Source organism: Coenobita brevimanus, chromosome 23 (genome assembly GCF_032717465.1).
Source record: "Coenobita brevimanus isolate Jiangsu-jjx chromosome 23, ASM3271746v2, whole genome shotgun sequence".
In the NCBI taxonomy this organism is placed as follows: domain Eukaryota; kingdom Metazoa; phylum Arthropoda; class Malacostraca; order Decapoda; family Coenobitidae; genus Coenobita; species Coenobita brevimanus.
Genome location: NC_136976.1, coordinates 64,029,153 through 64,046,358, shown reverse-complemented (window position 1 = coordinate 64,046,358; position 17,206 = coordinate 64,029,153). Strand labels below are relative to the sequence as shown.

Here is a 17,206-nt window from a genome sequence, read left to right as displayed (position 1 = left end):
ATAATAAATGATAGAGTACCAAGAGTGAACTAGTGCCAGTGCGACGGTCAAACGCGCTCGTAATTTCCATTGCTTTCACAGTGTTTTTTTTTTTGAGTATGGATCCCAAACTACTTGAAAATTGTAGAATAGTGTTTATAGTGTTTGTATCTGGCTGTGGTAATCATATTACGGGTTGTCGGGAAGTGTAAAGTGGAGACTTCGTTACCCTACTTCAGAGGTCTCCACAAGTCCTACGGTAACCGACGAAGGCTCAACAATCATTCCAGGAGAAAGCTGAAGGTATGTGCCATAGACATATGTAATTTTATTATTCTAGGACTAATAACTGATTTTTGGCAAATATTTTTTGAGAGTCTGTCGGAGCCCAAATAACCTCGCGGGACACGCAAGTCGTTGGTAAACAAGCCTGCGGTGTAGGGGTTAATGTAGTGAAGTTATAACACAGTACAGTACTGCAGTGATAGTCAAAACAGTTTAAAAACTGTTCATGAGATCCGGACTAATATCTGGTATATCGGAAAAAGTCCGGGTTAGCAGGGGGAAGTCCGGATGTCGCTTTTATCGGAATTTCGCATTTTTCGGAATGGCTTGGGCCCCAATTAGTCCATTAGAGTGAGGTCTTACTGTATATATATACTGTATATTCAGTATATATATACTCATTCATTCACTCGTCATCCAACATTACGTTGCCCAATAAGGAGCGTAGGAGCCCGGGGCTTGGCAAGTTGTGTCCTGACATTTAAGATGAGAGTGACCAGCCTCACTCATCCCTGGGTGGAATTACGTGAGCAATAAACCCCAACCGCCCCTTGGATATAAACCTTCACAGACTCAATCCAACTGGAGTGCTGTAATTACCCACTAAACCACCAGGTGCCAAAATTTTGTTATATGGTTACCACCCAGCATAGTAAAAGGTTTCCTGGTGTACAGGAAACCATTTGGCTTGTCACTCAGTGTAGGGTCATATATATTTTTGACTGCTTTACTCTCACCCCGTAATTCAAACTGATGTTGGATTATAAAAAATTCTACAGAAAGTTTAAATGTGATATCTATTTAGTGTATGTTCAAAGCCCTCCTTTTCCAAAACTTGATAAAATAAAGCATTTTCACTTCTGCTGGTGAAGTATGGCTACTGTGCAGGCAAAGAGTAATTTTATATGATATAAGACAGTGCCCTGTATGTTGGAGGGCCGAAGCTCCCCTCCAAAGGTGATGTCCTCTGCCACTGCTTGTTTGCCTGAAAGACCTCAAGATGACCAGGCATGAAGCATGCCAGGACACCATCTCTGCTTTGAAAGCCACATGAGACAATGCTGGGATACCAATTTGTCCACTTCAGCATGCAGTTATGCAGCTTGAAAGATATATATAGCAGTGTGGAAGAGCCTGAAGAAGAACAGGCATTGTTGAAGTGAGCCTCAGCTAAAGAATGAGCAAAAGCTTGTGGCAGAACTGGAAGACCTTTCTTATACTGCTCATCAGGACGCTGAGGGACAGATGGACAATGCTGTGGATCATAAGTTCCTTTAACATCAGAGGGAACCCGGCAGTCCTGCCTGTATGTCTGGGCTGGACTGTGTGATGATGCAGAAGGACAAGGAAAAGGTGGAGAGAGAGGTAGCAGCTGCAAACAGGAGAACAAAAAGTGGGAAGGAGAAATCCAGGTACCACAGTGATGCTGTTCTCGAGACATCCAGCCACCTGGTGATTTTGGAGTGGCATGTTCTCGACCGAAAATGAAGAAGTCCTCACCTTTCATGTTTTAATGGTGATGGACAGAAAGAAGACGAGTGACCAAAAAGGAGTTCATACACTTGTAGGCATTTTCCATGCAACTGGGCACGACGTCATTGAGTATGATGTGAGCCGCTCCTTCATTCAAAGATCTTGAAAGATGTTTTGGGAACAATGCATTCGAGATCTGAAAGAACAGCTCCATTCGGAAAAGTCCCTAACACTTCATACTTACATGAAGCTGATGGATGATCTCACGGGGATTGAGAAAGTAGATTGACTTCCAATCACAGCGTCCAAATTAGGAGTTAAGCAGCTGCTAGCTGTGCCATCACTTCCTAAAGTCAAAGAAAGACCACTGCTGACAAGCTGCTGGAAAAAGAAAACGACTGGAATATCGAGGACTGCGTGAAGGCACTCATTTCGACACAACACCCAGCAACATCAGCCTCTGTAGTGGAGTCTGCTACCTGTTCTAAAAAGCCTTGGGCCGGGACCTTCTCTTCTTCACTGACTGGCACCACATCTTGGAGATCTTGCTGCAAGATGCCTTCAGTACCATGATGAGCCCATCAAATGGTCCTGACATACAAATCTTCAAGAGGATCCCGGGATATTGGCTCCATATCGTCTTCACAGACTTCAAGGCCAGTATGGAGAACAAAGATGATCTTGCTGCCATCCAGGAATGAAAGGAAGAAATCACATTCCTCTCACAACAGCTGAACATTCTGCAACTTTGTGATGATTATCAAGAATTGCTGGAGCTCTCTCTTCAGTTTCTCGGGGTGAAGTTACCCTTTGGTCCCTGCTTCCAGAAGCCTGGGGGCTTGCACTGAGAAAGATTCATGGCTCACCTCCTCTACAACTTAAAGATCTTCATGTTACGAGATACAGAACTCAAGATTTCTGCAAGCCAGCTTCGAAGCCTGAAACAACTCTGCACATTTGGAATCCCTTTCTATGTGAAGCCTTGGTTCGAATCTCATCTTACTACTAAGGCTCCTTTAATGGACTTGAACCTGCTACAGATTCACCACAAGCCTTCCATCCCCTCCGCCAACGGGGCATTGAAAAAACTGCTCGGATACTTGTGGTACTTAAGTGAGCGTTCTTCGACCTAACTGTGGAAGTAGCAGAGAAAAGAGCCATCCTCCAAGCAATGGAGCATGAGAAAGAAGAGGAGGAAATGCCAAAAAGAATCTCTATGCTCCTGTCAGAGATCCCCTGGAAGACCCTCTCGGAATTTGTCTCCTGCAGAATGAAGAACTTCTTCAAGTTCCTGCAAATTCCTGATTCATATCTTAACAATAATCCAGAGACCTGGCAGGACAACAATCACTTCTTGGAGGTCCTAGAGGTTGTTCAGGAGCTATATGTGGTCAACGATACTGGGGAGAGGGCCACTGCTTTGGTCCAAGAGAACAACGGACTCTTGACGAAGGACCCACAGCAACACCAGTTCCTTTTTCAAGTGGTCCATGACCACAGGAAGAGACTCCCAGACACCAAAAAGTCCACAGTTGAAGGGAAACTTCTGTAAAGGATTGTAATGACAAAATTTTTTTTCATTCTCTTTCCCATGGGCAGTGCCAAGAATTTTCAAACTGGAAATACAAAAAATTTTGAAATTTAAGCCTAAAAATAGTAACAAAAGAACCAAATAGTCCAATCTTAAACATATATCTCAGAAGTAAGAGAGTGGCTGGTGAGAAAGGGGGGGCAGTCTCCTACTGGACAATCCCTGGTTTCACTCATGCTCTTTTCATATTTTTATGTTCCTCAAGTCAACTAAAAATAAGTAGTTTCCAGTTAACGTTGCATTACCATTACTGTCCAACCTGAGGTTCTTGAGAATACCTTTATACTTGCTCAATCGGAGCCAAATTTTGTTTGGCCTTTTCCTCTCCTCCATCCATCTTTCCTTCCATCCTCTTCTGTCTTCCTTTCGTTCATTCTTTCCTTGTCCTTCTGCCTATGGGCAACTTTACACTCCCTCTTCTGTTTTTCTTTCCTTCATTCTTTTCTCTTCCTTCTGCCTGTGGGTGACTCTACACTGAGTGACAAGCCAAATGGTTTCCTGTACACCAGGAAACCATTTACTATGCTGGGTGGTAACCATATAACCAAATTTTGGCGCCTGGTGGTTTAGTGGGTAATTATTGCACTCCAATCGGATTGAGCCAGTGAAGGTTTATATCCAAGGGATGGTTGGGGTTGAGTGCTCATGTAATGCCACTCAGGGATGAGTGAGGCTGGTCACTCTCATCTTAAATGTCAGGACCAACTGCCTAGCCCTGGCCTTCTACGCTCCTCATGGGGAAGTGTAGGATTGGATGATAGATAGATAGATAGCTACTTTTCTTCTAAAATGTAACAAATTCAGGGGGTAAGCAGTGAAAAAATAAAATGATGATGTTTGGGGGCCACCCTAATATATATATATATATACACACACACACATACATCTATCTATCTATCTATATACCTAGGCTGCTTCCCCCAAGGAAAGGGAGGTAGCCGAGACAGGACGACTCACTCTCCATTTACTCATCCATTCAAACACATTCATTCGCATCTTAGCCCCAAAGGGGAGAACGGACAGATCCTCACCGCATCACACCGCACAAGGGTCAACTGCGCAATGCAAGCAGTGACATCCACAGCAGGGCCCGACAGCAGAACTGGTTTACCCCTGCCACATCATAACAGACCCATCCCCTTACCCGCACCTGACCTGACTAGCTGATCAGACCAAATGCGGGAGAATATCCCCTCAGGGCTGCGTCATCACTTATTCATTCACAATTTCTCTCCATTTATTTCTGTCACGCACAGCCACTCTTCCTTGATCAACAGACATCCCTCTCGCATCCATCTATATCTTCACACTGTCCATCCATCCTATTCGTGGTCTTCCTCTCAGTCTTACACCTCTCACATCAGATCTAGTTATCTTTTTCACCAATCGCTCATTATCCATTCTCTCCATATGCCCAAACCATTGCAACACCCTCTGCTCAACTCTACCAGCCATCTCCCGAACAACTCCAGTTCTCCTTCGCACTTCATCATTTCGCACTCGATCCATACGCGTCACTCCACACATACTCCTCAGACATCTCATCTCCATTACATTCAAACTTTTCCTCTCTGCTACACCCATATTCCATGTTTCAGCCCCATATAACGATGTCGGTACCACAACACCCTCATACAGCCTTCTCTTTACATCCATTCTAAGCGAACGACATTTAAACACTTTTTTCATTCCTCCCAGCACCTTTCCTACTTCATTAATTCTAGACTTCACTTCTGCATCTATTCTTCCATCCACAGCAACATGTGACCCTAGATATTTAAAACAATCTACCTCCTCAAGCAACTCACCATTCAAAACTATATTCATCCCCCTACCATCTATCAACCTCGTACACTTCATCACTTTACTCTTATTCTCATTTACTTTCAATTTCCTCCTTTCACACACCCTTCCAAACTCCTCTACCAACTGTCTCAATTTCTCCTCTGAATCAGTCACCAATGCAGTATCATCTGCAAACAGCAGTTGCTTCAGATTCCACTCTCCTCCATCAACATTTACCAGACTCAGACCACCTAAAACTCTTGCATTCACCTCCCTTACAACACCATCCATGTAAATATTAAACAACCAAGGCGACATCACACATCCCTGTCGCAGCCCCACTCTCACGGAAACCAATCACTCACAGCATTTCCCACTCTTACACACGCTCTACTATTTACATAAAAACTTTTCACCCCTTTTAGTAACCTACCATCAAGTCCATACAATCTTAAAACAGTCCACAAAGCCTCCCTATCAATTCTATCATACGCTTTCTCTAAATCCATAAATGCCCAAAACACATCCTTGCCTTTCGCTAAATACTTTTCACACACTTGTCTCACAGCAAACACCTGATCAACGCATCCCCTCCCTCTCCTAAAGCCACACTGCTCATCACTAATCACTCCCTCTGTACCCTCTCTAACTCTCATAGTTAACACTCTACCATACACTTTACCTACAACACTCAACAGACTTATACCCCTAAAGCTAGTACATTCATACTTATCACCCTTGCCTTTATACAACGGGACCACACAAGCACTTGCCCAGTCAATTGGCACCATACCTTTCTCAAAGCACACATTCAATAATCTTACTAACCAGTCAACAATAGTCACTCCACCACCCTTCAGGCATTCCACAGCACACCCATCCATACCTGCAGCTTTCCCTGTTTTCATCTCCTTTACTGCCTTCTCCACTTCCTCCTTCGTGATCAAAGAATCATTCAACTCTCCCAACACATTTATTCCTTGCACCCTTCTATCTGCCACAATCTCAGCCACGTTTTCCTCCTCTGCATTTAACAATCTTTCAAAATACTCTGCCCATCTCTTCCTTACTGCATCCATCTCAATTAACATCCTTCCATCCTCTGCTTTTACTCGTTCTTCCTTCCCAGACTCTCCCTTTCGCACCCTTTTCACCTCCTTCCAAAACATTTTCTTATTCTGTTGAAAATTCTCTGTCAGCCGCCTACCCCACCTCTCATCTGCTGCCACTTTAGCATCACGCACAGCCCTTCTCGCTCTATTCCTCTTTTCCTTATACCTTTCATATGACATCTCATCCTTCCTCTGCAGCCACACTTCATATGCACGTCTCTTCTCAGCCACAGCCATACTTACTTCCTCGCACCACCATTCACTTCCTTTTCTTACACCACCACCCACACGTCTCACACCACACACCTCTTCTGCATGCTCCACCACAGCACTCTTAAACAACTGCCATTCCTCCTCCACGCTGCCATTTTCCCGATCTTTCACTGCGTTCCACTCATCTTTCAATTTCTCCTGATACTCTATCTTTTTCTCTCTCTTTTATCCAACTCACTCACTTTCAAAACCTCCCTGCCACACCTAACCCTCCTAGCTCTCACCCATCTCTTACCTACTCTTAACTTTCCCTCCACCAGGTAGTGGTCAGACATACCTCCACCCTCCCCTCTCAGAACTCTCACATCCAACAATCTTCCTATTTCATTCCTAGACACAACCACATAGTCCATCAAGGCTCTATCAACAACCCTTCCACCCTCCTGTCTCACCCATGTATACTTATAAATATCTTTCTTCTCAAACAGCGTATTCCCAATCACCATCTCTCGCTCAACACACATCGCTATCATTCGTTTCCCCATTTTCATTTCTTCCAGGCACACCATGCATACCAACTACGCCTTCAACTGCTACATTTCCCACTCTAGCATTCAGATCTCCCATCATTACCACATTCACATTCGCTCCAAAACTCTGCAGACACTCATCAACATCATTCCAGAAAGACTCCCTCTCTTGTTCATCCCTTTCACTACCAGGCCCATATGCACTCACAAACACCCACAACTCACGTTCAAATTTCGCTTTCACCCACATCAGTCTCGATGACACCTCCTTCCATTCAATCACACACTGCTGCACTTCCGGACTCACTAACAAGGCCACACCTTCTCTTGCCCTTTCCTCTATCAACACCTGACAATCTTCCATTCACACTTCCAAACATATATTCCCCCTTCCCTTTCATCTTCGTTTCACTCAAAGCTAACACATCCAACTTTCTTCCCACAAACATTCTCCCAATCTCCTCCCTTTTAGCCTCAATTGTACTACATCCACGCACATTCATAGACCCAATCTTCAGGGTGCGGGGATAACTCCATCCCCCGTCCCTTTCTCTGGCCTGTCTCTTTTTAGGAACTAAAAAAACAGAGGAGGGGGTCCCTAGTCCCCTCACCCCGCCCCTTTTAGTCGCCTTTTACGACACGCAGGGAATACGGTGGCAGTATTCTTCCTAACACAACCCGGCCGCAGAGTAGTAGCACCACCCCATAGTGCGGCCAGGTTGTGTCCCCCCCGCCACAGGGGGGACACACATACATGAAACTGAATAACTGAGATGAGCTACTATGGAAACAACTTTGATATGAATGAAGCACACAACTACTGACGTAAAGCAGGAATTTACAGGCATAACTGATTACCTTAAAGGTTAGTAACGGAAGGATTCTTTCTTCTGCCACTTACCTTGCTTGTTTACTTTGCACTACTGGGGGAAGCTGTTGAGGATCCCCAACCAACACAAAATGGGATGCATGAAACAGCGGGCCCAGGGCTGCAGGCTGCAGTACCTACATTGGGGGGGAAAAAAAAAAAAAAAAAAAAGGTTTATTTCTGCTATAATAATGAAAACATCTACAGTGGCATGTGTACTCTACAACAGTATATGTAGAAGCTAAAAAAGTAATGTGAATAAGAGCTATATTTAACAATCAAATGAATTTTTGTCAGTAATTCAGAAATTCTCAAAATACAATGTACAGTCATTGGCAAAAGTTTCTTGACACTTTTCTGCCATCTGTGGCAGTGGAAGGTGTTACATGAATTGTTTTTTGGTAATAACAATGTAAATCACACAACAAAAGAATAGGAGAAGCAAAGATACTTTCTACTGTTTGGAGATGAGTGAGAATTATAGGAGGCAAGACACAATGATGGAAGAAGACCGATGACAAAATTTTGCTCATGGCTATATAATAAAAGCACTGTATATAGTTACCTGTGATGCTTCATCAACAATGCAGTAATCAAATCTGCGCTTGGAAAAGATAACATGATTTACTCCTAAGCAGGTAGTTGCTACAACCAGCTGCAAAAAAATGCAACATGAATTAACATACTACACACTGCAGAAAAGATATATATTGTATACATTTATCTTGGCAAGCAGCCATTAAAACAGCTATTTCAGTTGTTGCTTAGGATTTGTTATCTGTACAGCTATAGATCTGCATCATGCCTAAACTATGCTCCTTTATCTCCCAAGTGCTTCAACTGAACAAGAAAATACCATGACTGTTGCTTACACTGGTCAGGCACTTAAAATGTCCTTGGAGTGAGTCTTACCACTCAGCCTTGTGTCCATCATCATCTCCATCTTTTGAGGCAGGCTCCTCACTTGCTTGGCCTCGTTGCCCTGTGTATTTTTACTTTTTTTCATTGCAAACAGTGCCCCATATTCTTCTATACTGTTCAGCTCCATGGCGCAGCCCACACAGATGCTCTTCGGCCCCCAAAGCACGATTTTTAGGAGTCTATGAGTGTGTCAGGGCTAGGCACTCCTGTTTTGGTCTTTGCCATCTTCTTCCCCTATGCAGCTGTCCTGCTGCTCCTAAGTGCTGTTTAGGGATCCTTGCCTTTCTGGTATTCATTTACTGTTTTTTTTTTTTTTCTTGTATTTTATGTATGCCCTACTTTCACATCCCTTTGTATTTTTATTGTTGCTAAGTTTCATATTTAGGAATGCGGGAGGATGAATCGCAAATCGAGGATGTCCACCTGCCTCACTAGTTTTAGCAACGGTTGGTGGGTTGCCCCTTACGGCTTAGGAAGCTTCCTCCACTACATGATGCAGGTTGTTGATTTCTGTCTTTCTTGTGTTCTTGTATGATGCATTAGAATTTCAGTATCGCCAAAGACACCAAGTCTCTCCGACCAAGACTCTTTAGCTGGCATCATAGTTGTAGTTTCTTATAGGAAGTGGTAGTTTATTTTGAGGGAGCAGACTGTAGCACCACTGGGACAAGACAGTACTCCTGAGGTGGATGGTAAGCTGGTGACATGGAGAGCTGGAATTCTCGTTTCACCTGCCCTCAGGACCTGATCCTGACCATTTCCCTTTGCTGAACTTTTTCAGTGTTTTCAATAATACAGAGAGTGGGCCAGCATACTCTCAAAAACCTCTACCCCCAACTGTCTACTTCACATTACATGCACATTATACTCGTATATCACACCTTCTACTTCCATCATCATCATCATCCAATCCTGTGTTGCCCCATGAGAAGTGTAGGAGCCCAGGGCTTGGCAAGTTGGTCCTGACATTTAAGATATGAAACCAGAGGGTGTTTGTGATAAGCTAAATGAGTGTCTGCAAACCCAGTCATTTCAAACTTAATTCTAAAGCATTATCATTTCACCATATCTGCATTTAGTATAACGCTCTTTATATAATTTCACAGTGACATATTTATTGTTCTATGCATGAAGATATTAGATAATTAAAAATAATTGGTTATTGGAACAAAATACTGCTACTGAACTACATGAATGAAAATAATTTTTGTCTATCCATCTATCTATTGCCAGACGCCTTAATCCCTTATACGGGGTGGCCACAAACAAATCACCTCCACATCACTTTAAATTAATACACATCCTTGAAATTCCAGTAGAGAAAACTGAAATGCTAGGAAGTTACAGTGAGAGAGAGAGAGAGAGAGAGAGAGAGAGAGAGAGAGAGAGAGAGAGAGAGAGAGAGTCATCAGTTTCCAGGTGATGCAGACAGAATGGAAAGTAGGAAGAGTCATATTCTGGGGGCAGAGTTAGCTGCACATGAGCACACTGTTTGAGTCCCTACACTGTGCTAAGGGCAAACAAAAAGGTAGGCACAAGGACACCAAGAAGAAAGACAGGCTAAGTCAGGTCGGAAGGGACAGAGGCATTAAAGAAGGAAGCAAACTCACTGTTACTGATTTAGGAAAGGAACTTTATATAATGAGACAACAGAACAGTTTCCAAAGGAGACATTCAAAAGGGGTCAGTGGATGAAGATCCGTTGACAGGTTAGCTGTGAATGCAATGTGTTGACGACTCAGAAGTGTCACGTGGTGACTACTTCGTACCTTGCAGTAGTCCAGCACTAAGTAATAACCAAACACTTGAATATAAGATGGGGCGCAAACGAGACATGAGTGTCACCTCAATGTCACCGGGGAAGTAAAAACACTGCACTGCATTCAAATGGGCATGAAATACTGAACAAAGTGGAATGGCTGTGAACTGACAAACACTACGCACCTTGAAATGATTGATGCAAACAAGGGAAATATCCCATGAAGCCTCGTCTGCCAGGACAAATCATATCGTTTATAAAGGCTCCAACATCCTTGCATGCATCAGCCTGTCACTAAAAGAGGGCTCTCCATGCTGTTCCATCACTGGCAGCCACCCTGTTCAGTCCCTTATCCCTGAGGTTACACTCCATGACCTAGTCCCAGGTCTTTTTTGGTCTGCCTCTTGCAGTTGGTATCTCGGATGCCACCACCGGCAGGGTAGGGCTGGTGGTGCAGGTCCTCCCAGTCACTAACAGAAAACTATGTTGGCAGCAACTGTTCCAAATTCCATTCATGCTCGTCAGCAGAGAGGTGCAGGTGCAGCCTTATTCTTCACCAGTATCTGTGGTCTCAGTACCAATTTGAATTTCAATTCATTTTTTCTTACAATCCAAATCACCTCTAGCCCTGTTCCTCACAGAACCTAAAATCCCTCTCTCTACCAGAATATCTCCACTTTGTTTTCCATCTCCTCACAAACTTCCATAACAAGGGAGGCACCTGTTGAAATATCAAATCTGAATTCGCAGCTGACATTGTTTTAAACTTCACTTCAACTGATTTTGATTACTCACCGTATAAACCACATTATCTAAATATTACCAAATATATATCTATGTAGTCCATCACTCCCCCAATGTTTCTTCAGAATCCAGTGTACAGGCAAGTCCCAGTTAACGAGCAACTGCTTAACGAGAATTTGCTAATACGAGGTCTTGAAATTTGCACCACCGCTTGTTTAATAAGCAGGTAAAAATCCCCCCAAATCCCAACTTACGAGAATCAATACGAGGGTCGCACCACAGCTGTCATGTATTTCATGTGTATTAACCCTTTATTCCTGCTTAAAACTGTCTGTCACAGGTGTTGGTGGTCGGTGGAGGTTACTTGGCTGGTTGCTCACCACATCCCTATTTTACCTATAATTTATGTTACTCTGCTTATATTAATGCTGTTTTTATATTTCAGGTGTATTACCCTCTTGTATTAACCCCTTATTCCAACTTAAAATGATCAGAAAGTCAGTTTTGGTGGTTTGGGGGGAAGCTGCTCAGAGGCCTTGCTCCCTAATCCTATTTTTCCCACAAGTTCTTCACTTCGTTTAACAAGAATTCGACTAACAAGCAAAATCTTTGTTCCCAATTAGCTCGTAAGTTTACGACCCGCCTGTATCTGACTCCACATCCACACAGCTGAGTAACTCTTAGCACCGAAATTACCACTTTGGGTGATTTTAATGTACATAATGTAGAATGGTTATTGCACTCTACCAGGACTGATGATACTGGTCTAGAGTGTGAGCTGTTTGCAGAATCGTGTAATCTAACGCAGCTAGTAAAGCAACCGCCCAAAATACCAGATAATCCTGACCATAATACTCATCTCTTGGATCTATTCCTGACAAATAATCCAGATTGAAGTACTGTCACCACCTGATCCTCCGACCACAATCTCATCAAAGCCTCTCTAGTCGGCTCCCCCAAACCTCCCCATTCTGAACCTGTCTGGGTGACCTGATGGCACACCGACTGGGCAAACTGGGATGGATTTAGAAATTATCATGCTGATGTTCCATGGTCGTCTTTCTTCTCTAGTGATATCAATTCTCCCCAGTCCCACAATAACAACTTAATACTAGCTGGTATGGATTTATTCATACCAAGTCAATAGTTCACTAAAAGACTGAACTCTCCAAAATGGTTTGATAGCAATTGTGCCAGAGCAACAGCCCAAAAGTCATTATCATATAACCCTTACTCAAAATAAAAACAATCTGAATCACTGTCAATTTAAAATTGAAAGAAACCATGCAAAAGCAGTAATAAATCTCACTAAATAAAACTTTCTTCAAAACCAAGCATCAAAACTACTTAACAATCCTAATGACAACAAAGTATTTCGGTCAATTCTCAATTCTTGCAATAATAACTTTAACAAGTCATCTACCTTTCCCCCACAAAATCTTCAGATGACAACATTACAAATGACCTGCGTCGTAGAGCAAACATCCTTGCCAGCACATTTCTAGAAATTCTACCTTAGAACATATCAGCCAGAATATCCCTGTACTAGAAATTGGCTCTACCAAACTTGATCCACTTTAAATAAAGTGGTACGTGGGGGCACCCATCATCCACTCAATGTAGAGTGATGCCATATAAGCTCTACACTGAGTGACATGCCAAATGGTTTCCTGTACCCAGAAACCATTTACTATGCTGGGTGGTAACCATATAACCAGGGTTTCTGGCAAGGTTAAGTGTCCCTCAGACTCCCCTATCTAAAATCACTTAATCATGGCAGTCGTTTCAGAGAGCCTCGGAGGGCCCAATACCTGCCCAGGGCACCAACCAAATGGGCAGATTCGCATGGCCATGTGGAATGTGAGAGGTGTGAATGAGGAGAGCAAGAGAGTGGAAGGGGTAAATGTGTTCAAGAGTGCGAGATATGCCGTGATGGCATTGTGTGAAATAAAGATGAAAGTGTGTGAAGTGGAGGAGTGGGAGGGTGTGAAATGTGTATGATCAAGCATGAATGTGCAAGGAAGATGCAAGGAAGGAGTTGCTTTGTTGATGAATGAGGTGTGGCAGAGTGGAATGAGAGACTACAAATGTGTCAGCTCAAGGTGTATGTATGTTAAGTTCAAGTTTGAGAAGGTGAAAGTGGCAGTGATTGTAGCATATGCATGATGTAAGGACAGGAGTGACAGAAAGAAAGACAGATTTTGGGATGACCTGGATGAAATAGTGGGAGAAATGCCCAGGAGCTACAAGGTGATCATAATGGGGGATATGAATGGATGAGTAGGCACTGGTCCTGAGGATGACATAATGGGTTGTTATGGAGTACCAGGAGAAAATGATAATGGGAAGCTACTAAAAGATATGTGTCAGGAGAGGTAGTTGTGCATTTGTAACTCATATTTCAAACACAAAGATGCACATAAATATACGTGGTATAGAGGGAAAGGGGACCATGTTGAAAGAAGCCTGATTAATTATGTGCTCGTAGAGAGGTCGATGATGGGAATGGTTGCTGATACGAGGGCCGTGAGAGGACGATGTGGAAGTCTGTCAGATCACGTGATTGTGGTATGCAAGATCAAGCTGACAGGAGTGAGGTGGATCAGGAGAGAAAGGAGCAGTCAGGGAAAAAGACTGAAAGTTGAGAAGCTGAGGATCAAAGAAATGGCAGATGAATACAGGACCAAAGTAGAGGAGGAGTTAGAATCAGTGAACTGGAATGAAATGGATCTGGACAGCCTGTGGAATGCATATAGGGACTGCTTAGTTAGGAATGCTAAAGCAGTGTCTGGTGTGGCAAGAATAACAACACAGAAGGAAGGTACGGCATGGTGGGATGGGCAGGTCGAGAGAGCGGAGGAGGAAAAGAGGAAGAAGTGGCTAAAGTGGTTACAGGATAGGGGTTCAGTTGAATTAAGAACTGAGTATGTTGAGAGCAAGATGCATGTAAAGAGACTAGTGAGGAGGAAAAAGGAGGAGGTCAATGATGATCTAGGAAGAAAAATGAATCCAAACTACTCTGAAACTAGGAAGTTATTCAGGAAAGAGGTGCAGAAATGTACAAGTGAAAGAGGAAAGAAATGTGATGGTGTAAAGGATGCAGGTGGTAGATTATTAACCCATGGAGATGAAGTAAGGACCAGATGGAAAGAACATTTTGAAAGCCTGATGAATGGCAATAGAGAGCGCAGAGTGGCTGTAAACATCATTGGTTTTGGGGGTGTGCAGAGAAGGAATGCAGTGCCAGGAGACATGACACTTGCATAGGTGAAGAGTGCTGTGAAGCGGCTGAAATATGGGAAAGCAGCTGGGGTTGATGAGGTGTATGCAGAGATGTGTAAGTGTAGTGGAGAGACTGGAATGAAGTGCTTGTTGGATAGGTATGAAGGCATGGATGAGTGAAACTGTGCCTGCAGAGTGGTTGTACCCCTGTACAAAAATAAAGGTGAGCGAAGTGAGTGCAAGAATTATCGTGGCATGAGTTCACTGAGTGTGGTAGGGAAGGTATATGGAAGAATTATTACAGTCAAAGCAAGACTGATGTCAGAAGTCCTAGTGAGTGATGAACAGGGTGGCTTTAGGAGTGGCAGAGGATGTGTGGATCAAATATTTGCAGTGAGACAGATAGCAGAGAAGGCTTGTGAGAAGGACCATAATGTGTTTATGACTTTCATGGATCTGGAAAAAGCATACAACAAAGCAGACAGAGAGGATCTGTGGAAAGCTCTGCACATGTACTGTGTAGATGGTAAGCTGCTAGGTGCTGTCAAGAGTTTTTATGATGGTAGTGAAGCATATGTAAGGGTTAATGGGCTGCTAAGTGACTGGTTCACGATCGGTGAGGGTGTGCGACAAGGTTGTGTGATGTCCCCATGGTTGTTCAATGAATATATGGATGGGGTGATGAGAGAAGTAAAAACACGAGTAATGAAGAGAGGGATGGCGTTGGTAATGAATGGTGATGGATGGAATATCTCAAAATTGTTGCATGCTGATGATGCACTACTGCTTGAAAGTACCGGACAAGAACTTGGTAGGCTAGTGCAGAGTTTTGCTGATGTCTGTGAGCTTCATGCCTTGAAAGTAAATGTAGAAAAGTGTAAAGTGATGGTTATTGAGAGAGAAAGTGACTCCCAGTGTGATGTTACAGTGAATGGAGAGAGACTGGAATTAGTGAGAGAGTTCAAATACCCGGGTACAGTGATGGAAAAGAGAGGAAAATGTGCAAATGAAGTGGAAAGTAGAGTGACACAAGGAAGAAAAGTAGCTGGTGCAAAGAAGGCCTTGATATGAAACAGAGGCTTGAGTGTTGCAGCTGCATGAGGCTTACATGAGGGAGTGTTAGTGCCAACTTTAACATATGGATGTGAGACTATGGTGTGGCATGAAAATGAAAAGTGTAAGAGCAGTGGAGATGGGACTGCTGAGGAATGTACGTGGAGTATAGAGGGTGGACAGGATAAGAAATAATGTGATTCGTGAAAGGTGTGGAGTTAGGAAGTCGATGGACACCAGAAATAAACACAGAAATATACATATAAATGGGGGGATGCGTCCTAGGACCCCATCGGACCCCCACCTAAACTTTATTCCCCCCCTATTAAGAAGTAAGCAATACCTGTATACAATTGTAGAGAAGGAGGTGGCCATATTCTTGTACATCTCCTTTTTCTTTGTCACTGTCCCAACGGTGGAAACAGCAAGGCCTAAAGCATGCCCAATCTCCGAGACTCCCTGCCCCTCCTCATGGGGTCTTATAATTTCCAATTTCCTTTCCAGAATTAGAATACGGTGCTGCTGCTTCTTTGCAGTGGGTTCCCCCAATGCTGGGAGACGATGCAGGGCGGTTGGGAGGCAATGCGAAACAATACGAAAAGGTGAAGGGCTGCAAAAATATCCTTACGTACAGCGAAGCTGTGAAGAGAGGAGGGATGTGGACTCAACTGAGAAGCACGCGAAAATTTGTTTACCAGAGAGGGGTTAGTTCGTTTTCTCTCGGAAAGTGAGCACGGCGCTATGCACCGTGCCCATTTTGAATTTTTCATACAGTATTCCATTAACCCCTTCATAGCTGCCGGTCTTGAACAACACTTCACTGTTTTGGTGTCAGTGACGTTGAGTTAGGGCGTTATAAAAAACTGCGAACAATTACGGGAAGGGAATGAAAGTCACTGGTGTGTTTACACGACCCTACTCTACCATCCCATCATTCAGGCGATCTCTTCACTCCATATGTATTCGCCGATGCTTACATGCTTATGTTACATGTGCCCTAATTTTGAGTAAGTTTCTTTCAGCAGGACGACATAATTTACCATCCTCAAAATACTGTAGTTAGAAAACTATAGAAGACAAACTAGAGGAATATGAACTGAATTGGTAAGGTCTTTAGGCTGTAGGCTTACACGAAAGATTATGGGCGACATGGAGGCGGTTTGTTTGTGGCCACCCTGAACGGGATTGAGGCGTCTGGCAATAGATAGATGGATAGAGAAAATTTTAAGAGACGATGTAGAACAAAAATGTTTGCTAATCAGAAAAAAAAATTACTCTTTCGTCCCACATGTTCTCGTAGGTTAGCATTCAGTTCCACATTCTTCGTTCGGTATCATTCTTCCCAATATATTTCGGACCGACTGAGCACTGTTTTTTCTGCTCCTTAGAGTTAGTGTACATTTTTTATTCATTCTTTTCTTTGTTCTAATGTGTATGTGTGAAAGAGAGAGGAGTGATACAAACAATAATGTATTCCATTATCGCTTTCATAACTGCTGGCCCTGAACAACACCTTACGTACTGTACTGGTGTCAGTGACACTGAGTCAGGGTAAGCTATAAAAAACTGCGAGCAATTATGGGAAAGGAACGAGGGTTATTGGTGTGTTTACACGACCCTACTCTAACACCTCAAGCAGTCTGGCACTCACAGTTCACTTCGTCCCAGATG

The 17,206-nt window shown here is 43.3% G+C and overlaps 1 protein-coding gene across 1 annotated transcript in view; it reads right to left on the bottom strand.

Annotated features, from left to right (window-relative positions):
- Dna2 (DNA replication helicase/nuclease 2) overlaps nt 1–17,206 on the bottom strand; it is a 193,535-nt gene that overhangs the window by 16,074 nt on the left and 160,255 nt on the right. Inside the window, exons 21-22 of the mRNA XM_080267024.1 lie at nt 8,402–8,491; nt 7,870–7,973 (exon numbers count right to left, since the gene is read on the bottom strand). Of these exons, the coding sequence (XP_080123150.1) occupies nt 7,870–7,973; nt 8,402–8,491 (194 nt within the window). The remainder of the gene's footprint in view (nt 1–7,869; nt 7,974–8,401; nt 8,492–17,206) is intronic.